Raw genomic sequence first — 21,131 nt, 5'->3', positions numbered from 1 at the left:
TCATACAAAGTAACATTTATAGCAGTAATGGATAGATTTTCCTTAAATAAGTGCCTCCTGATATTTTTCCCTAAAATTTGAACTTTAGGCAAAGTTGGATAAAATAAATGCTTTCAAAGATGACCATTACTTGTACCATGATAAAGAATTATTTTTAATGGTGATAACATAAAAAATCCTTTCTTGTAGATTATTGAAGACAGAAATATACAGTGCCTTATCATATAATCATCCCACTACAATAGAACATCAGGACTTACTACTAAAAGTAAAAATGGTTCATTAAAATAGAAAAATAATTTTATTGAATAAAATTTATGACCAGAATAAAATAATACAATAGGATAAATTATACAATTAGGTTTTGGGACTCTTGCTTTTCTTAAGTCCAAAATATGAAACAGTAGTTTCCATCATAAAGCATTCCTTTTTCCTTTCCAACCTCATCCTCCAGTTTCTTAATGGTGAAGCAAATGAGCACAAACCAAATCAAACCAAAATAAAATCCAGGAACCCATTAGGACTCCCTTCTCTCTAGCCAGCCTTTTAAAAGAGGTAATCAGCACTTGTGGGCTTTGGTTCCTCACTTCTCACTTATTTCTCATTCAATAACAATGCTTCTTTCCTTAAAGTAAATTCATTATTTATTTCTTAACTTTAGGAATAGGAATCTCTAGTGCTATCACATATAGAAGCTTTCACATTTCTAATAAGTTTTATATAACAATTTATAATCTATAACAATTTATAATCAAATATACTTGCCTTGTTTCCTGTTAGCTTAATAAGTATTGATTTAAAGTCAATGGTAGAAGTTATACATCATTTGATATTTAGTATCTTTAGGTATTTTTTTTCCCATATGATGTGTGAACCCTGAGGGAAATGTTAATGTCTTACATGCTCCCAAATTGTAGTTTTTGAAAAGTTCAATAAATTGAAAATCATAATAGTTAACTTACATGAAATGTTGTTTAGGACCTTCTGGCCATTGCACATAGCAAAGAGTACGTCCAGGCATGACTTTGGTTTTGGAGTAAAGACACTGAGGCAAAGCAAGCAGAAATGCTAAAATCCAAATACTTCCAATGACAATCTTGGTAGCTGTGGCAGACAGTCTGGGTTTCAAGGGATCAATAATGGCCATATACCTATAAAGACACAAACAGACCATTTTGTTGGTTCTCTTGTATTTGAGTTTAAAATGGAGTTTCAAAGGCTAGGGTTGCCTCTTATGTGCTAAACACAATAATGATTTTGCTTGAGTAGAGGCAGCATAGAATGATAATCATGCCATAGTTTTAGGGATCAAGCAGATCTAGGTTCAAATTCTATTCTGAAATTGCTTAGTCTTTTTGAAATAAAAAAATAGCAGTAAGAACACTGACATCTTAGTAGTGAAGTAGGGAATCAGTAGAAATAATGTAAGTGAAAGGTACTGATTATGTTGTACTGTGACTAACACATTATCAGAATTCAGCAATGTCTGCTGAACTGAACTGGAAAAGTACATGAGAAGTGCTTAAAAACATTAGGCCTACACCTTAAAATCTTAATTCCTATTATGACCACTTAAATTTTTAAAAGAAAATTCTAGGGAAATAAAATGGATAACTACATAATTGAAAAAGATGAGGAATTCGTATGAAATATGTAGACAACACATCCATGTAATAGCCAGAGATAAGTTCAGGATTCGGGGCAATCATGTTTGACTGAGGCTGTACCTTCCTGTTAGTCCACAAATTGAATTATACTTGAATTACGAAAATCTTCATGGAGTCTATCTATGTAATTATGTAAAAAAGAGTTGCTATAGGAAACAATAATTGAGGTTCTAAAAAGCACACATAGAGTGCTTTTAGACTGCAACTTTTTGGGTCATTGAGAACTCTTGACTTTGCAAAGATAATAGAGAAAAAACATTTCCAGTTTAAAATTGATATAATATGGTTAATTGTCAAATTCTGGCTAACATTCAGAGAAGAAAATAGTACAAACCAGACTAATTAAATTTTTATGTTCTTTAAAAATTTGAAGTTTTTACTTTGTTTGAAAGAGGGAGACACACATAGAAACATTTTTTATCCACTGGTTTGCTCCCTAAATAACCACAACAGCATAGGCTGGTTGCAGCTAAAACCTGGAGCCAAGAACTTAATCCAGGTCTTCCATGTGGATGGCAAGAATGTAGGTAAGTATTTGAGCATCATTTGCTGCCTCCCAGGGAGAGCATTACCAGGAAGCTGGAATTGAAAGCAGAGCCAAGACTCCAGCCCAGACACACCAATATGGGATGCAGGTATGTCAACTGGCATCCTAGCAGCTGTGCCCAGTGCCTGTCCCACATTTTTATATTTATATCAAATAAAACATGATAATTGTTTTCTTTTGGCTGTTGGCCATTTTTTTATTTGAAAAATGTATTTTGATTTATGCATAATTCAAAAAATACTTTTGCCAAAGAATTAATACAACTTAAGCCCAAAGAGTTTTAACAATTTAAATAAACATTTCAAGGTCCAGATAATTTGTTTATTGCTCTTTGCTTTTACAACTATTAGGCAGGGTTAGATTTTAGCAGATATATAACAATATGTATATCATATTCTTGCCTAAAGGAAATATCCTTAATTTATTAAGTATGGCATCTAATAATAAATACTAATCTTAAATGTGAAAAAGTAATCATACTTGTTCTTTTGTGATTAGCTTATTTCACTTAGGTACATGATTCGGTATACATGAGGTATTTAAGAATAGTAAAATTCATAGAGGCAGAGAATAGAATGGAAGTTGCCAGAGTTGGGAAGAGGAAAAAAATGGGAAATTGTTAAATGAGAACAAGGTTTCAGCTAGGCAGAACAAACGTGTTCTAGAGACCTCTTGTACAACATAGTACCAATAGCTATCAAATGATACTGGGAGCTCTAAAATGTCAAAAGCATAGATTTCATATTCTTACCACAAAAAAAAAATCCCCTCCCACACACAAAAGAGCATAAAGAAATTTCTGAAGATGGATGTACTTACTTCCTTGATTGTGGTGATTCAATCAGAGGTGTATGTTTACATCCAAACTCACATTCAATTTGCAAAATTTTTATATCAATTATACCTCAATAAATCTTAAAGTAACTGAAAAAACAATATCTTGGTTTAGAAATGCTATAATGAAACATAGAAAATAAAGTTTCCTTTGAAATAGTGGCCTGCTTATACATGTTTTTTTTTATGTTTAAATATATTTATTACATATTAAGTATACTTAATATTTGATTAGTAGAAATATACACTTAAAAGATATTAAAAATCAACTCTTAACATTCAGTTTTCTAAACCCAAAGATAGAAAATACATGAGATTATCTTGACAAAACACAAAATTTCTTTCCCTCATGTAATTAGTTACCAAAAGATAAAGAAAATCCTTTTGTACTGTACTTCTTCTAATGGGAAGTTCCCCCAGATAACTTAGAAGTTAAACCTAATGGAAAGGTACCCAAACTTAGACATTGAAATAGTATGTGTGGAATCTGTAAGCATTCAACCTTATAAAAGAATGAGAACACTTAGAAACAAGTACACCTGAGGCAGGTGCTGTGGAACTGCAGGTAAACCACTGCCTGCAGTGCTGGCATCCCATACGGGGGCAGTTGAAGTCCTAACTGCTCTAATATCTTGGTTTAGAAATGCTATAATGAAACATAGAAAATAAAGTTTCCTTTGAAATAGGTAGTGGCCTGCTTATACATGGGTTTGAATGCAAAAATGATGAATCAGGCATTCACACATTCAGCCAATGATAATCATGCCATAGTCTTAGGAATCAAGCAGATCTAGGTTCAAATTCTATTCTGAAATTGTTTAGAATTAAGTAAATGTTTGAAGAACAAAAGGAAATGCCAAAATGCTGTTACTGACAGAGCCAGCTGGCCAAAGAAGTAGGTAGAATTGCTAATTATTGCTGAAGATCAATATGAAATTAGTGAATAGGAATTCATTTTGGCACCAATATTTCCTCCTTTTTCTCCATAACTATTGTTTTCTCCAGAGTACCTTTGGAGAAGATGGATACTTCAGTTTGTCTGGACAAATACTCTCTGGAATTTGAGAAGAGATGATTCAATTTTAGATATAATTTCCCCTGAATATTTGTAATTTATGTCTTTAAAGAAATATAAATCTTTCATGTGATCACATAAGCTTTACTAGACTTTTGGTTGATCTGCACACTATCACTCCCTTCACCAAAGTGTCAAAGGCACTACAAATTCCTTGGTATGGTTCTGTCTTCAGCAACAGCTAAAGTCAGATTCTTCGCTCTTCAAATTAGCATTATCATCTATTCAAGTTTAAAAGCCACTTCTTACCGCCTTTCATAGAGGCTGAGATTCTCAGAAGTATCTGCTAAAGGCTCATTTTTAGTGCCATCTCTTTTCGGTTTTCTTTCCCCTATATTGAGACCACTTTTCTCTGCTGTAAGGGAAGGAGTCCTTTATGCTTAATTTGATGTCTTTGGAAAAATTGCATGTTCTGTCACAACTTTTGTTTGCCAACACTCAATAAGTCAGTCTTTCCAGCTTTGTTATTGTCATTGGTATCTATTAAAATTCCACCTCTTGTTGGCATCTTATTAAGCTCTTTTTCTTGGGATTTATGTGCAGCTGCACACATTAAAGTTTTGCAATAAAGACAGAGGGCAGCTTTCAGATGTTTACTTAATTGTACTGAATTTGCCTGAAATTATATGGATTTTATTATTTTCCAATTTTATTCTGGCCAGAGTAGTTGTTGTAGTCTGTAAATCCCACATATATGTGGTCTGGTTATTACTAAGTGCAAAATAATGATTAGTTGTAATAGCTTTTCATAAAATTTCAATTTCTCACCTTGATTCTAGGGTAGTTTCTGCTTTGAAAATCATTTCAGATATACATAATTTTACTCTAACTTACATTTCCTATTTTGTACATTTCATAAAAGTATTAAATAATGAGCTAGTAACTAAATATCTTATGAATTTTGAAATAAGAATTTATTAAAATAAATTTGTGTGTATATGTACATACATGATTGTACACATATAATAGGAACTTAAAACATAAGTTGACAAAAAATTACTTGTTCATTTTCTCAAATTCTTTGATTTATGTCAGCAAAATTTATACACTGTTACTTAAAATAGTTTTAGACTAATGAATGTATGTGAATTTCATTATATATGCTTTTAACTTATATTTAGAATTTAGCTTTCCTGGCACGGGCATTCTGACACCACAATGTGAGCTGGAAATGCTCACATCCCTTGTTGAAGTCTCAGTCCCAGTTGCTCTACTACCAGTCCAACTTCCTAACTAATGTGTATCCTGGGAGGCAGTGGCAATAGTTCAAGTGATCGGTTCCCTGACACCCACATGGGAGACCAGACGGAATTCCAGGCTCCTGGTTTTAGTTTGGCCTGGTTTTGGTTTGTGGGCATTTAGGGAATGAATCAGTGGATAGTAGATCTTTCTCCCTACCCCCGACTTTTTCTCTTCCAAATAAATATTTTAAAAAAAGAATTAGAGGAAAACCAAAGATGGATGAATACAGAGAAATATCACTCACCTTAATAACAGAAAAATAGCAGGACAACAAAGGAAAGACCATATTTTAAGGAGACTGATTGAGGGGATATTTCAGTTAAGTGGTGACAGAAATAGCAAATGGCTCAGAGACTCTGAGAGGCAGCAGCAAAACATCCCACAGTCACCACAGCTTCTGCACAGGCTACCTGGCTGTAAGATGTCCTCTTATCAGGAAACGATGAAAAGAAAGTGACCCATAAACAGGCCCATAGCCCTAACTAAGGGAGAAATTCCACAGTCCCCTCTAATGTTAAATCCAGCCTAGAAAGCTGACTGGGATTTGACTACCTCGCTTTGAAAAAGGTACCCTCATCGACTCCCTCTGCCCCTAAAGGGACAGAGTCTGAGATGCTGCAGCAGAGCAGCCACTAAATTTTACTCTGATTTAAGCAGAACGGCTGCTATCAGAAGCCACCAGAGCCAGAAAAGGGTACTTTCCAGGGCAAAGAGTAGATCTCCTTTACACAGTCGCTGTGGCAATTATAGGCAGAGTTTCACTTGCTCACTCTGTACAAACAGGGAAGCTGCTCTCTACTTTTTGGGGCTCAGCAGAAGCAGTAGAACAAAAGATTCTGAGAGGACCACACCTGAGGAAGGACCCACTGCATCTTCTAGCATATGATGCTGGGTGCCTAGGGCATAAACCTCAGAATCACCATTGCATCCCCTGCGGAAATTGGGACAGTTCTGCCTGTGCCCTGATGATATGGGACTTTTCGTAGTAGTATTATAATCCTTGGTGTAACTCACATTCACCTGTGATGTCTGGAGACCCCCAACTGCATTCTTCTGCTTCAGGCTGGTGGCTGGCAGTCCATATTCACCAGCACAGTTGGCTCTTTGTTAGAACTGGGTAGTGATCCCACTATATCCTGTAGCTCCAGGACTGTAACTATTAGTGCTGGATTCCCAAGATCACTGGAATGTAACCTGTGAGACATATGGAAGAACCTACCTGATTTACACTACTCCAGACCAACATCTTCCCATGAAAAATCACCAGTATGTAATATATTCATCTTTTAGACCTGGGACAAAATTGCTTTTCATTTCCCAGTGCTGGGACTAGGGTTTTTGGTGCCATTAGTTCCAGCCCAAGTCCCACTCTCCCAGCAGGACTTGGGGAAGGTCCTATAAAACATGATAGTTCCAGAATCACAGCTATTAGTGTCACAAGGCCCAGCATCACTCAGGCTTGCCTGATGGGACAAGAGGACAGCCTGGCTATGTGTCTCACACCACCAAGAAAGAGGTGAGCACAAATCCTAGGGTGACTGACACACAACTTGCTGGAGGCTGCAGATACACACCCTAGGACTCCATGCACACTTCAAAGTCACACTTCTATTTTCACAAACTGATGTAGACAATTGTGGTAAAATAGATAGTATTGACATTTATTAAAGTAATCACTCAGAAGTTACACTTCTGTGCTCACCCAGAACCAAAGCAAAACAGCAATCATAGTGATACCCTACCTTCCACCTAAACAAAGTCTTTTCCATCAAAACCTACTCTATAAACAAAGAATTATACCAGATGGGCAGACATCAATGCAGAAACAGAAAATATGAAGAAGGAAGCATGGCACTTCTGAAGGAACATAACAATTCTTTAGAACTAGGTCCTGAGATGAATCTATGAAATGTCTGAAGAAGAATTCAAATAGTTGTTCTAAGGAAACTCAGTGAGATGTAAGAGCAACCCTACAGAAATTCAAAGAAATGAGTTAAACCACAGATGAATGAGAAATTCCATAGATACAAATCATTACAAAGAACTAAACAGACATTTTAGAAATGAACAATGAAAATAAAAAGTTGTGAGCTTTAAGAACAGAATAGACAAGAAAGAATTTCTAACCAGGAGGACACGGCTTTTGAAAGGACTCAGTAAGACAAAAATAAAGAAAAAAGAATTTTAAAGAATAGCCAGAGTAACTAAATTTGATTCTTACTTCTGGCTCTTCATTCCACCCTCCTACCAAAGGAGAACCAGGGAAGTGGCTGTGATGGTTCAGGTAATTGGTTTCCTGCCACCCATGTGAAGGGTGTATTGAGTTACTGGCTGAAGGTTTTGGCCCAATCCATCCCTAGCTGCTGTGGCATCTGGGGAGTGAGCTAGTAGATGTAAAGTGTGTGTGTGTCTCCCTATCATAAAACATTTTTTAAAAACTAAAAAGAATGAAGAATGCACTTACTCCTCATGTAGGATCTCTGTCCTTAATGTGCTGTACATTGAGTTTAATGCTATGACTAGTACTTAAACAGTATTTTTCACTTTATGTTTCTGTGTGGGAGCAAACTTTTGAAATCTTTACTTAATGTATGCTAACTGATCTTCTGTATATAAAGAGAAACGAAAATGAATCTTGATGTGAATGGAAGAGGAGAGGGAGTGGGAAAGGGGAGGGTTGCGGGTGGGAGGGACGTTATGGGGGGCAAGCCATTGTAATCCATAAGCTGTACTTTGGAAATTTATATTCATTAAATAAAAGTTTAAAAAATATGATAGAAAACCAAACAAAAAAAAGAATGCCTATACAATATATGAGGTAGCATTAAGTAAACAAATATTTGTATTATAATAATACCTTAAGGAGATGAGAAGGAAAGAGACATTGAAAACTTACTGAATGAAATGATAGATGAAAACTTCAAGTCTAGGAAGATATGGACATCCAGATACAGGAAGGACCCCAACCAGACTCAACCCAAAAAGATATTTCCAAGGCATATTATATTCAAATTTTTGAAGTTAAAGAGAAGGGTTCCTAAATATAGTGAGACAGGAACATCAAGTTACATATAATGGAAAACCAACTAGACTAAGAAAAGACTTCAACAGAAACCCTAGAGACCAGAGGAAAATAGGAAGACATAGTAAAGTTATTGGAAAGAAAAAAACATCTAACCACATATATTACATGCAGCAAAACTATTCTTTGAAATGGAGAAATAAAATGTTTTGTATATAAACAAAAACAGAATGCATCATCAAACCAGCCTTACAAGAAATAAAGGAACTGTACAATAGAAATATCCAAAACAAAAATACAAAACATTACAAAATTGACTAACAGATCAGATACAATCAGTAATCAATCAACAAAATGACCACATATTTTATCAAAATTAACATTGAGTTGTAATGGATTAAATTTCCCAATCAAAATACATAGACGGACCAAGTGAATAAAAAAGATAAAACCAGAGGCTCATACTGTGGTGCGGAGGGTTAAAACCCTGGCCTGCAATTCTGGCATCCCATATGGGCGCTGGTTCGAGACTCAGCTGCTCCACTTCCGATCCAGCTCTCCACTATGGCCTGGGAAAGCAGAACATGGCCCAAGTCCTTGGGCCCCTGAACCCATGTGGGAAACCTGGAAAAAGCTCCTGGTTTTTGATCAGCCTGGCTCTTTTCATTGTGGCCAACTGGGGAGTGAACCAGTGATGGAAAACCTCTCTCTCTGCCTCTCCTCTCTGTGCAACATTGACTTTCAAATAAAATAAATAAATCTTAAAAAAAAAAGACACAACCATACACTGCCTAAAAGAAATTCAATTCTTAGGTAAAGAAACATATAGACTGAAAGTTATGCATTGGAAAAAGATATATCATGCAAATGGAAATGACAATAGACAAAACTTTAGGCTGACAAAGAAAAGAGAAAAAACTCAAATAACAAATCAGAAAAGCTCTAAGACATCTATAAATGCCTGGATACATATAGCCTAACAATGTTAAAACAAGAAAATATGGAGAATCTAAACAGACTCATAACAAGTAACAAGATAGAAGAAGTGATTAGAAGTATCCCATGAAAGAAAAGTACAGATTTGATGGCTTTAGAACTGAATTGTGTAAACCAGTTAAAGAGGCGCTAACTCCAATATTCTTCAGACTATTCCAAATCTTGAAAAAGAAAGAACTTTGCCAAACTCTTTAAGATTTAATTTACTTGTGAGGCAGAGTTACAGACAGAGAGAAAGATCTTCCATCCTCTGGTTCACTCTCTCAATTGCCACAACAGCTGGAGCTGGGCCGATCCGAAGTCTCCTCTGGGTCTCCAATGCGGGTGCAGGGGTCCAAGCACTTTGATCATCTTCTACTGATTTTCCCAGCCATAGAACAGAGCAGAATTGGGAGAGAAGCACCCGTGTGGGATGCCAGCGCTGCAGGCAAAGGCTCAGTCCACTATGCCACAGTGCCCATCCCGCCAGACTCTTTTTAAGAGGGAGGGAGTATTACACTGATGCCAAAACCAAGGACACAACACAGAAGGAAAACTACAGATCAATATCATTTATGAGCATAGAAGCAAAAATTCTCAACAGGGGCTGGCATTGTAGAACAGTGTGTTAGGTCACCACCTGCAACACTGGCATCCCGTATGGGCAACAGCTGCTCCACTTCAGATCCAGTCAGTCCCTGATACTGAACCTGGGAAAATAGCAGAAGAGTGCCCAAGTTCTTGTGTCATTGCACCTGCATGAGAGACTTGGATATAGTCCCAGTCTCCTGGCTTTGGCCTGGCTCAGCTATAGCCATTGAGGCCTCTTGGGAAGTGAACTGATAGATGGAAGATCTGTTTCTGCCTCTCTATTTCTGTGTGTGTGTCTTTGTAACTTTGCCTTTCAGATAAATAAACATAAAAAAGAAAAAAATATTAGCAAACCAAATTCAACATTAAAGGAAAATATGCATCATGATCAAATGGTATTTATCCCTGGGATGCAAGGCTGGTTCAATATTCATAAATCAATAAATCCCAGAAATCTCATCAATAGTTTAAGAACAAAAACCATATGGTCATCTCAATATATGCAAAGAAAGCATTATATTCAACATCTCTTCACAATAAAAACCTTCAACAAATTAGTTATAGAAGAAATATCTCACAATTATAAAAGCTACATATGAAAAAACAAAAGCCCATATCATACTGAAAGGAAAAAAAAATTGAAAGCATTTCCTCTGATATGTAGAAAAGGACAAAGATGTACACTTTTTCCACTCTTATTTAATATAGTATTGGAATTATTAGCAAAAGCAATTAAGGAGAAGAAATTATGGACATTGAAATTGGAAAGGAAGAAATAAATATCCATGTTTGCAGATGACATGATGTTGTACATGGAAAACTAAACACATTCCACCAGAAAGCTGTTAGGATTGATAACCAAATTCAGTATACACAATCAACCTATGTAAACTGTAGCATATTTATACACTGGAAATATGTTGCTCAAAGAGAAAAATAAATCACATTGACAATATATACAAAATTTCAAATATTTAGGAAGAAATTTAAACAAATGAGTAAAAGATCTGTACAATGAAAATTATGACACTGATGAAATTTATAAAGACAGAAAAATTAAAGGTATTTCATTTTCATGGATTGGAAAAATTAATATCAAAATATCATACTATCTAAAGCAATTAAATGCAATAGCTATCAAAATAGCAATTACTCTCTTTAAAGAATTAGAAAAAATACAATTTTAAAATTCATACAGGATCACAAAAGACCCAGAATAGCCAAAGCTATTGTTCCCCTGGGAGGGGATGGAAAAAAGAAATCAAGCTGAAGACAATGAAATATTGAATTTCAAAGCATACTACAAAACTATAGTCATTAAAACAGCAAGGTACTAATAAAAACTGACAGAGATCAATGGAACAGAATAGAAACCAGAAATTATTCCATACACATGGATTTAACGGATTGTTGTAAAGGTGCCAAGAACATACAGTGGTGAAAGGAGTCTTTAATAAATGCTGGAAAAGCTGATAATACGTAAGCAGGAGAATGAAATTATATTCCTATTTCTCATTATATACAAAAATCAACTCAATATAGGTCAAAGCCATGGATTTATATCTGAAACTATAAAATTGCTAGAGGAAAACATAGCCAAACACTTCAAGACTTGGTATAGGTAATTATTTTGGGGGGTATAAGATACCAAAAGCATAGGCAACAAACCAAACTAAATAAATGAGATTACATAAAACTCAAACTTCTGAAGCTAGGAAACAGTCAATGTAGTAGAGACATCCAACACAATGGGGGGAAATATTTGAAAGCTAAGTTTAATATTCAGAATATATCAGAAACTCAACAATCAAAAGACAACTGGTTAGTTAAGAAACAACCAAAATACTTAAATAGACAAATCTCAGCAGAAAATAAATATTAATGGGCAACATATATATGATAAAATACTCAACATCAATAGTCATCAGGGTAATGCAATGAGATATCACCTCACCCCTGTTAGAATAGCTATTATCAAGAAGAAAGTAACAAATGCTTGTGAAGATATAAAGAATCAGGAACCATTATACACTGTTGGAGGGAATGTAAATTAGTGCAGCCAGGTAGGAAAAGAGTACAGAGATTTCTTAAAAAACTAGAAATAAACCTGTTCTATGATCTGGCAATCCCAGTACTGTGTATATACCCAGAAGACCTGAACTTACTGTATTAAAGAGACATCTGCCTTCTATAGGATTGACCACATACTAGGCCATAAAGCAAGTCTCAGCAAATTCAAAAGAATTAGAATCCTACCATGCAGCTTCTCAGACCATAAAGGAATGAAGTTGGAAATTAGCAACTCAGGAATCCCTAGAGCATATGCAGACGCATGGAGATTGAACAACATGCTCCTGAATGAACAATGGGTCCTAGAAGAAATCAAAAGAGAAATCAAAAATTTTCTGGAAGTAAATGAGGATAACAGCACAACATACCAAAACTTATGGGATACAGCAAAAGCAGTGTTCAGAGGAAAGTTTATATCCATAGGGGCCTACATCACGAAATTGGAAAGGCACGAAATAGATGAGCTTTCACTGCATCTCAAGGATCTAGAAAATCTGCAGCAAACCAGACCCAAATCTAGTAGGAGAAGAGAAATAATTAATATCCGAGAAGAAATCAACAGGATTGAATCCAAAAAACATTACAAAAAATCAGCCAAACGAGGAGCTGGTTTTCTGGAAAAATAAGCAAAATTGACACCCCACTGGCCCAACTAACTAAAAAAAGACAAGACCCAAATCAATAAAATCAGAGATGAAAAAGGAAATGTAACAACAGACACCACAGAAATAAAAAGAATCATCAGAAATTACTACAAGGACTTGTATGCCAGCAAACAGGGAAACCTATCAGAAATGGATAGATTCCTGGACACATGCAACCTACCTAAATTGAACCAGGAAGACACAGAAAACCTAAACAGACCCATAACTGAGAAAGAAATTGAAACAATAATAAAGGCCCTCCCAACAAAGAAAAGCCCAGGACCAGATGGATTCACTGCTGAATTCTACCAGACATTTAAAGAAGAACTAACTCCAATTCTTCTCAAACTATTCAGAACAATCGAAGAAGAGGGAATCCTCCCAAATTCTTTCTATGAAGCCAGCATCACCTTAATTCCTAAGCCAGAAAAAGATGCAGCACTGAAAGAGAATTACAGACCAATATCCCTGATGAACATAGATGCAAAAATCCTCAATAAAATTCTTGCCAATAGAATGCAACAACACATCAGAAAGATCATCCACCCAGACCAAGTGGGATTTATCCCTGGTATGCAGGGATGGTTTAATGTGCGCAAAACAATCAATGTGATACACCACATTAACAGACTGCAGAAGAAAAACCATATGATTATCTCAATAGATGCCGAGAAAGCATTTGATAAAATGAAACACCCTTTCATGATGAAAACTCTAAGCAAACTGGGTATGGAAGGAACATTCCTCAATACAATCAAAGCAATTTATGAAAAATCCACAGCCAACATCATATTAAATGGGGAAAAGTTGGAAGCATTTCCACTGAGATCTGGTACCAGACAGGGATGCCTACTCTCACCACTGCTATTCAATATAGTTCTGGAAGTTCTAGCCAGAGCTATTAGGCAAGAAAAAGAAATTAAAGGGATACAAATTGGGAAGGAAGAACTCAAACTATCCCTCTTTGCAGATGATATGATTCTGTACTTAGGGGACCCAAAGAACTCTCCTAAGAGACTATTGGAACTCATAGAAGAGTTTGGCAAAGCAGCAGGGTATAAAATCAATGCACAAAAATCAACAGCCTTTGTATACATAGGCAATGCCACGGCTGAGGAAGAACTTCTAAAATCAATCCCATTCACAATAGCTACAAAAACAATCAAATACCTTGGAATAAACTTAATCAAGGATGTTAAAGATCTCTATGATGAGATATACAAAATCTTAAAGAAAGAAATAGAAGAGGATACCAAGAAATGGAAAAATCTTCCATACTCATGATTTGGAAGAATTAATATCATCAAAATGTCAATTCTCCCAAAAGCCTTTTATACATTCAATGCAATACCAATCAAAATACTGAAGACCTTTTTCTCAGATCTGGAAAAAATGATGCTGAAATTCATATGGAGACACAGGAGACCTCGAATAGCTAAAGCAATCTTGTACAACAAAAACAAAGCTGGAGGCATCACAATACCAGATTTCAGGACATACTACAGGGCAGTTGTAATCAAAACAGCATGGTACTGGTACAGAAACAGATGGATAGACCAATGGAACAGAACTGAAACACCAGAAATCAATCCAAACATCTACAGCCAACTCATATTTGATCAAGGATCCAAAACCAATCCCTGGAGTAAGGACAGTCTATTCAATAGATGGTGCTGGGAAAATTGGATTTCCACGTGCAGAATCATGAAGCAAGACCCCTACCTTTCACCTTACACAAAAATTCACTGAACATGGATTAAAGACTTAAATCTACGACCTGACACCATCAAATTATTAGAGAGAATTGGAAAAACCCTGCAAGATATAGGTACCGGCAATGAATTGTTGGAAAACACCCCAGAAGCACAGGCAGTCAAAGCCAAAATTAGCATTTGGAATTGCATCAAATTGAGAAGTTTCTGTACTGCAAAAGAAACAGTCAGGAAAGTGAAGAGGCAACCAACAGAATGGGAAAATTATTTGCAAACTATGCAACAGATAAAGCATTGATAACCAGAATCTACAAAGAAATCATGAAACTCCAAAACATCAACACAAACGACCCACTTAAGAGATGGGCCAAGGACCTCAATAGACATTTTTCAAAAGAGGAAATCCAAATGGCCGACAGACACATGAAAAAATATTCAAGATCACTAGCAATCAGAGAAATGCAAATCAAAACCACAATGAGGTTTCACCTCACCCCGGTTAGAATGGCTCACATACAGAAATCTACCAACAATAGATGCTGGAGAGGATGCGGGAAAAAGGGACACTAACCCACTGTTGGTGGGAATGCAAACTGGTTCAGCCACTATGGAAGTCAGTCTGGAGATTCCTCAGAAACCTGAAGATAACCCTACCATTCAACCCAGTTATCCCACTCCTTGGAATTTACCCAAAGGAAATGAAATTGGCTAACAAAAAAGCGGTCTGCACCTTAATGTTTATTGCAGCTCAATTCACAATAGCTAAGACCTGGAACCAACCCAAATGCCCATCAACAGTAGACTGGATAAAGAAATTATGGGACATGTACTCTATAGAATACTATACAGCAGTCAAAAACAATGAAACCCAGTCATTTGCAACAAGATGGAGGAATCTGGAAAACATCATGCCGAGTGAATTAAGCCAGTCCCAAAGGGACAAATATCATATGTTCTCCCTGATTGGCAACAACTGAGCACCAAAGGGGAAACTTGTTAAAGTGAAATGGACACTATGAGAAACAGTGACTTGATCAGCTCTTGTCCTGACGGTTGATGTACAATGTAATACTTTATCCATTTTAGTATTTTGTTTTTGTTCTAGTACCATTGGTTGAACTCTGTAATTAACACACAATTGTTCTTAGGTGTTTAAATTTTAACTGAAAAGTGATCCCTGTTAGGAATTTGGAAAACATTATTCTGAGTGAAATAAGCCAATCCCAAAGGGACAAATACCACTTGTTCTCCTTGATAGGTGACAACTAACTGAGCACCAAAAAGGAAACCTGTTAAAGTGAAATGAACACTAGGAGAAACGGTGACTTGATCAGCCCTCACCCTGACTGTTGATGAGCAACTTAATATGTTATCCCTCTTAGTATTTTTTTGTTTGTTCTACTTAATACTTTTGGTTGAATACTGTAATCAATACACAATTCTTCTTAAGTGCTGAAACTTAACTGAAAAGTGATCACTGTTAAATATAAGAGTGGGAATAAGAGAGGGAAGAGATGTGCAATTTGGGACATGCTCAAGCTGACTTACCTCAAACGGTAGAGTTAGAAACATACCAGGGGATTTGAATTCAATCCCATCGAGGTGGCATGTACCAATGCCACCTCACTAGTCCCAATGATCAATTTCTGTTCACAATTGATCATAATGATAGGACTAAGAACCAAAGGGATCACATAAACAAGAATAGTGTCTGCAAATACTAGCTGATAGAATCAAAAAGGGAGAGAATGATCCAACATGGGAAGTGAGATCCACAGCAGACCCATAGAATGGCAGATGTCCTAAACAGCACTCTGGCCTCAGAATCAACCCTTAAGGCATGCGGATCTGGCTGAAAAGCCCATGAGAGTATTTCAGGCATGGAAAGCCAAGACACTCTGGGGGAAAAAAAACCTGAATGAAAGATCTCTGTGAGTGAGATCCCAGTGGAAAGAATGGGTCATCAAAGAAGGAGGTACCTTTCTCTGAAGGGAGGAGAGAACTTCCACTTTGACCATGGCCTTGTCTAAATATGATCAGAGTCGGTGAACTCAGGGCGTTTCCATAGCCTTGGCAGCTCATGACAAGAGTCTAGGGTGATTACTGATGCCATAAACAAGAGTGTCAATTTGTTAAGTCAGCAACAGGAGTCACTGTGCACTTACTCCTCATGTAGGATCTTTGTCCTTAATGTGCTGTACATTGAGATTTAATGCTATAACAAGTACTCAAACAGTATATTTCACTTTGTGTTTCTATGGGGGTGCAAACTGTTGAAATCTTTACTTAATGTATACTATACTGATCTTCTGTATATAAAGAGAATCGAAAATGAATCTTGATGTGAATGGAAAGGGAGAGGGAGTGGGAAAGGGGAGGGTTGCGGGTGGTAGGGACGGTATGGGGGGGAAGCCATTGTAATCCATAAGCGGTGCTTTGGAAATTTATATTCATTAAATAAAAGTTTTAAAAAAACACCTTCGTTCAAATACACATTAGCTAAATATATAATATTTACACTAGTCAGTGATGTATTGAGCTAACAAATACTGTACATAATCAACTACATAAGACATTCTCTTTGCACCATAAGGTAATATGATTATTCAAATGTATGCAAATTCAGTTTAAAGGATAATAGGACAAACATTTAATCTAGTTTCAATTTTATAAGGTGAGGAGTTTTCAGATGAGTGGAGAGTATAAAGTTTGCCCAAATGTAGAAGAATTACAGTAAAAGGCAAAGAAACTTCTAGGGATAGACACGTAATGTAACAATGAGTAAAGGAAGTGAAATCTTTGGCCCCAGAAGAGGAATGATACTTATTGGCTTTAGTTCAATACATGCCATTTTGTAATGTAGTGTAGAAATATATTAGGTCAGTGCTAGGTCACTGTAGGAGGTAGAGCTATGATGAAAAGGCTTATGTGACAAAGAGATATAACAATTGTCCAGAGTGCAATGGAGTGTCTCCAGTGACCAAAAAAAAAAAAGTTTTGTTCTGTTCACTCGAGAATAGAATGACCACTTATTGAGGGAAACAAAGAACCATGAACTACTAGATTAATTGTTGAAACAGGTGGAAGCTGGCATCCTCTCAACTCAGATTCCGCATCTAATCAGTTGGAGATTTTTCTGAAAGCCACTCACAGTTCTAGGACCTTTTATTCAGGAACATGACAGGGAGCAGATCTTTGGGAACAAGGTGGCAAGTTGAAAATTGTGTAAGTTGGAACAGCAACTGTTATTTAACTTGCAGAATATTACTGGTATGATTCAGATACCAAATAGTAATGAAACAAATTTCTCTTGCATCTGTCTCCTTATAATTGGCTTCTTTTGTTATACACCATCTATGCATGTGATCAAAAAAGGTACAAATTATTGAAATTACAAACCAATAGTTTTAGCAGGTATTTATCTCTACTAATAGTTACATTAAGAATGTCACAGAAGCAGGGGTTTTGTCCCTTTAAATCACTGCTATATCCTCAGCAACCATAGTAGTGTCTAACACAGAACTGTTCTTTAATAAATATTTAATTTCTCTAAAAAAATGTTGTAAAGGGTAAGAGTTTGTCCTAGCAGTTAAAATGCCAAATAGGTGCCCCTCTTCCAGGCCAGCTCTCTGCTATGGCCAGGGAGTGCAGTGGAGGATGGCTCAGGTGCTTGGGCCCTGCACCCCATGGGAGACCAGGAAAAGCACCTGGATCCTGGCTCCTGCCATAGGATCAGCGCGGTGCGCCGGCTGCAGCGGCGGCCATTGGAGGGTGAACCAACGGCAAAAAGGAAGACCTTTCTCTCTGTCTCTCTCTCTCACTGTCCACTCTGCCTGTCAAAAATTAAAAAAAAAAAACGCCAAATAGGATACTGGAGTCCCATACTGTAGTGGCTTCATTCAATATTCACTTATGGTCCCCAATTCCAGCTTTTTATCAGTGTAGATTCTGGGAGGCAGTGTTAATGGCTCAAGGAATTGGGTTCCTGCCATCTACATGGGTGACCTAGAGTGAGTTCCCATTCCCAGATTGGGCCATGGTCTACCCTTTGCTATTGTGGGCATTTGGAGAATGAGTGAGCAGATGGGAAGTCTGTATCTCTGAGGTTAAACAATTATAATTAAAACCAACTTTTAAAACTCAATTAAATTTATATATTTTCGTTTTATTTGAAAGAGACAGACAGGGAGATTTTCAATCCATTGGCTCACTCCCCAAATTCCTTGAACAGCCAGAAGTCTGTAACTCAGATCTCTTAGGTTTAGCATCTAGGCTTTCTGTGTAGGTGGCAGGAACTCAAGCATTTGAACCATCATATGCTGTCTCCTAGGGTACATATTAGCAGGAAGCTGGATCAGAAGTGGAGAAGCCAGCACTTGAACCAGGCACCCTGATATGGGATGTTTGCCTCCCAGGTGGTGACTTAACTGCTGCATCAAATGGCTGCCCTTAAATTTAAAAAAAAGGAATGCTCTAAGAATATCATGGAAAGTTTATCTAACCTCCTAAAGTATGAATTACTTCAGAAGTAACCTGAATGTTAATGTAATTATATAAAAATATACTCATGCTTCATTAATAGGTTTGTTTTTATTCTTGGCAAAACCAGTATTTTTGAGTGCCCTCATTCTAAATATTATTTATATGCACTTGTGAGTTATTCTGAATTCCTCCCTTTCCTCTCATTTCCTTTGCACAAATATTACCAGTCTGATATCTGACAACACTAAATTGTTCTATTCCCCACTTTTCACAACTGCTTGGACAAACTGAAACATAATGGTTTTCCTTACCACTACTTAGTATAGGACACAACGCCTTCAAAGTTGTCTTTCTAAAATACTTCCATTTCTTCACTCACTACATGATTAACTGCAATTCTGTATACCCTTACTGCAGGTAAACTAAACATATTACCTTTTCCACTAAGCCTACCATATTGTATCAAAGCCAAGGAAGGAGTGGGCTATTATCCAGGCAGTATGTTGGAATATATGGGTTTGATTCCCGATTCTGGCTTCTGACTCCAGCTTCCTACCAAAGCAGACCCTGGGAGACAGTAGTGGTAAGGTAAGTGTGCTCATGCCACTCACATGGGAGACTGGGATTAAATTTCTGGCTTTGTCTCAGGTCCAGAGCCAACTGTTGGCATCTGTGTAGTAACTCTAAGATGGGAGTTTGTGCTCACATGCACTCTCGCCCTCTGAAGCAGTTTTTGAAAGCTAAAACAAAATGCTCCAGGAAAAATATATGGTACAATTAATGGATAAACTGAAGATAATAAAAGAGTTGCAAATGTCATAAGGTTGCGGTGGGATTAAAGGTAACCAAGTTGCAATGAATATTCTCCAGCATTAGGAATAGCAATGCCAGGGAGTGGGTGCCTCTGCTTTCTTAGGTCTGAAAGATGAAAGGACCCTAGAATCTGAAATGAGAAGAGTAAGTCTTAAGTAAGGGGCACTCAGGGTTCAGCATTGGGTTACATGCCATCTGTGATACTGGCATCGCATATGGACATTGTTTCGTGTCCCTGCTGCTCCACTTCTGATCCAGTTCCTTGCGAACGCACCTGGGAAAGCAGAATATGGCCTGCATGGAAGACCTGGATTAAGCTTGATATTGACCTTGGAGTTTACTCAGAAACCTATTTCATCAGAGTAATGTATAAGTTATCTTCCTTATAAAGATATATAATATTACTTGTAAAGTAATAAAATCTCATGCCACTGATAAGGTAAACTAAGTACTCATTGACTCAGTAGAAATGTCCAATGTTATGCTTGCAGACTTTGTAAGTTCCTTAATGCTAATAATTGGTTCCCTTCAATTTTGTCTAGTATGTTTCTATACCCATCAAGTTCCTAATGCAAGTAAATAGCAGCCTCTGATAGTCCCAGTTTATCATCCTTAAACTCAGAGAACTATAACGATCAGGTAGAAAGATCTCAAAAATAGTAAGGGAATTTAAGTTGTGATGGTTTAAATTCTTATTTAATTGCGTAGGCTGAAGAGAGCAGGTATTGGTTAACCTGAAAATTCAGACAATAAAGATGAGAAACTGAGGCTTTTTACATGGTTGATTTTGATTTTAAAGTATATTTTCATGGTACCTTGTTGAAGTTAATAACATACTAGGAAGGCAATTTTAAAAAATTGCCACCATTCATTTCATCCATGCAATAAACATATTGAGTGCCAAATAAATATGAGCATTACCCTATGAATATTGTAGAAAACAAAATAAATAGGCATTGTGAAAAAAATAGAATAAGTGGGTTGAAAATGATATGGGGCTTTTTGAGACAGTGTTCAGTTAAAACATGAGAAATAGAGAAAATGAAAATGTAGCTATTCATTTTGTATGAGCTGCTTCTCTGCTCTCACATCACAACTATAGGACTGTTTGATTTTAATATCCTTTGCTTTTTGATGGCGATAACTTTTCCAAATCTTTTGAGTTCATGGTCAACAAATGAATTAACCATCTAACTTCAGTGAGTAAATGTTATTCAATTCTGTCATTTTCATGTATCACCACTGAAGCAAATCAGGAGCCCGGACTGTCACACTGAATTAGCAGTCTCCTGTACACTGTTTCATTTCATTAATTTCAGAACTTTATTTCATTCACATTATCTCTACAAAGTATTGACTGACATCTCTTATGATTCATTACCATGCAAATACAAGAAAATAAAATTTAGAAGGCCTTAACTCTGGCCTATTGCATTGCTTTCTTCTTGTTAAAGACC

General features: G+C 36.6%; 1 protein-coding gene across 1 annotated transcript in view; it reads right to left on the bottom strand.

Moving 5' to 3' along the window:
• The window catches only part of TACR3 (tachykinin receptor 3), a 114,446-nt gene that overhangs the window by 67,571 nt on the left and 25,744 nt on the right, over positions 1-21,131 (bottom strand). Inside the window, 1 exon segment of the mRNA NM_001082055.1 lies at positions 963-1,151. Within this exon segment, the coding sequence (NP_001075524.1) occupies positions 963-1,151 (189 nt within the window).

This window comes from Oryctolagus cuniculus, chromosome 8 (assembly GCF_051225735.1).
Source record: "Oryctolagus cuniculus isolate XC-2025 breed Fujian yellow rabbit chromosome 8, ASM5122573v1, whole genome shotgun sequence".
Lineage (NCBI taxonomy): Eukaryota > Metazoa > Chordata > Mammalia > Lagomorpha > Leporidae > Oryctolagus > Oryctolagus cuniculus.
Note: the sequence above shows the minus strand (reverse complement) of the source record. Positions and strands in the feature narration are given on the sequence as shown.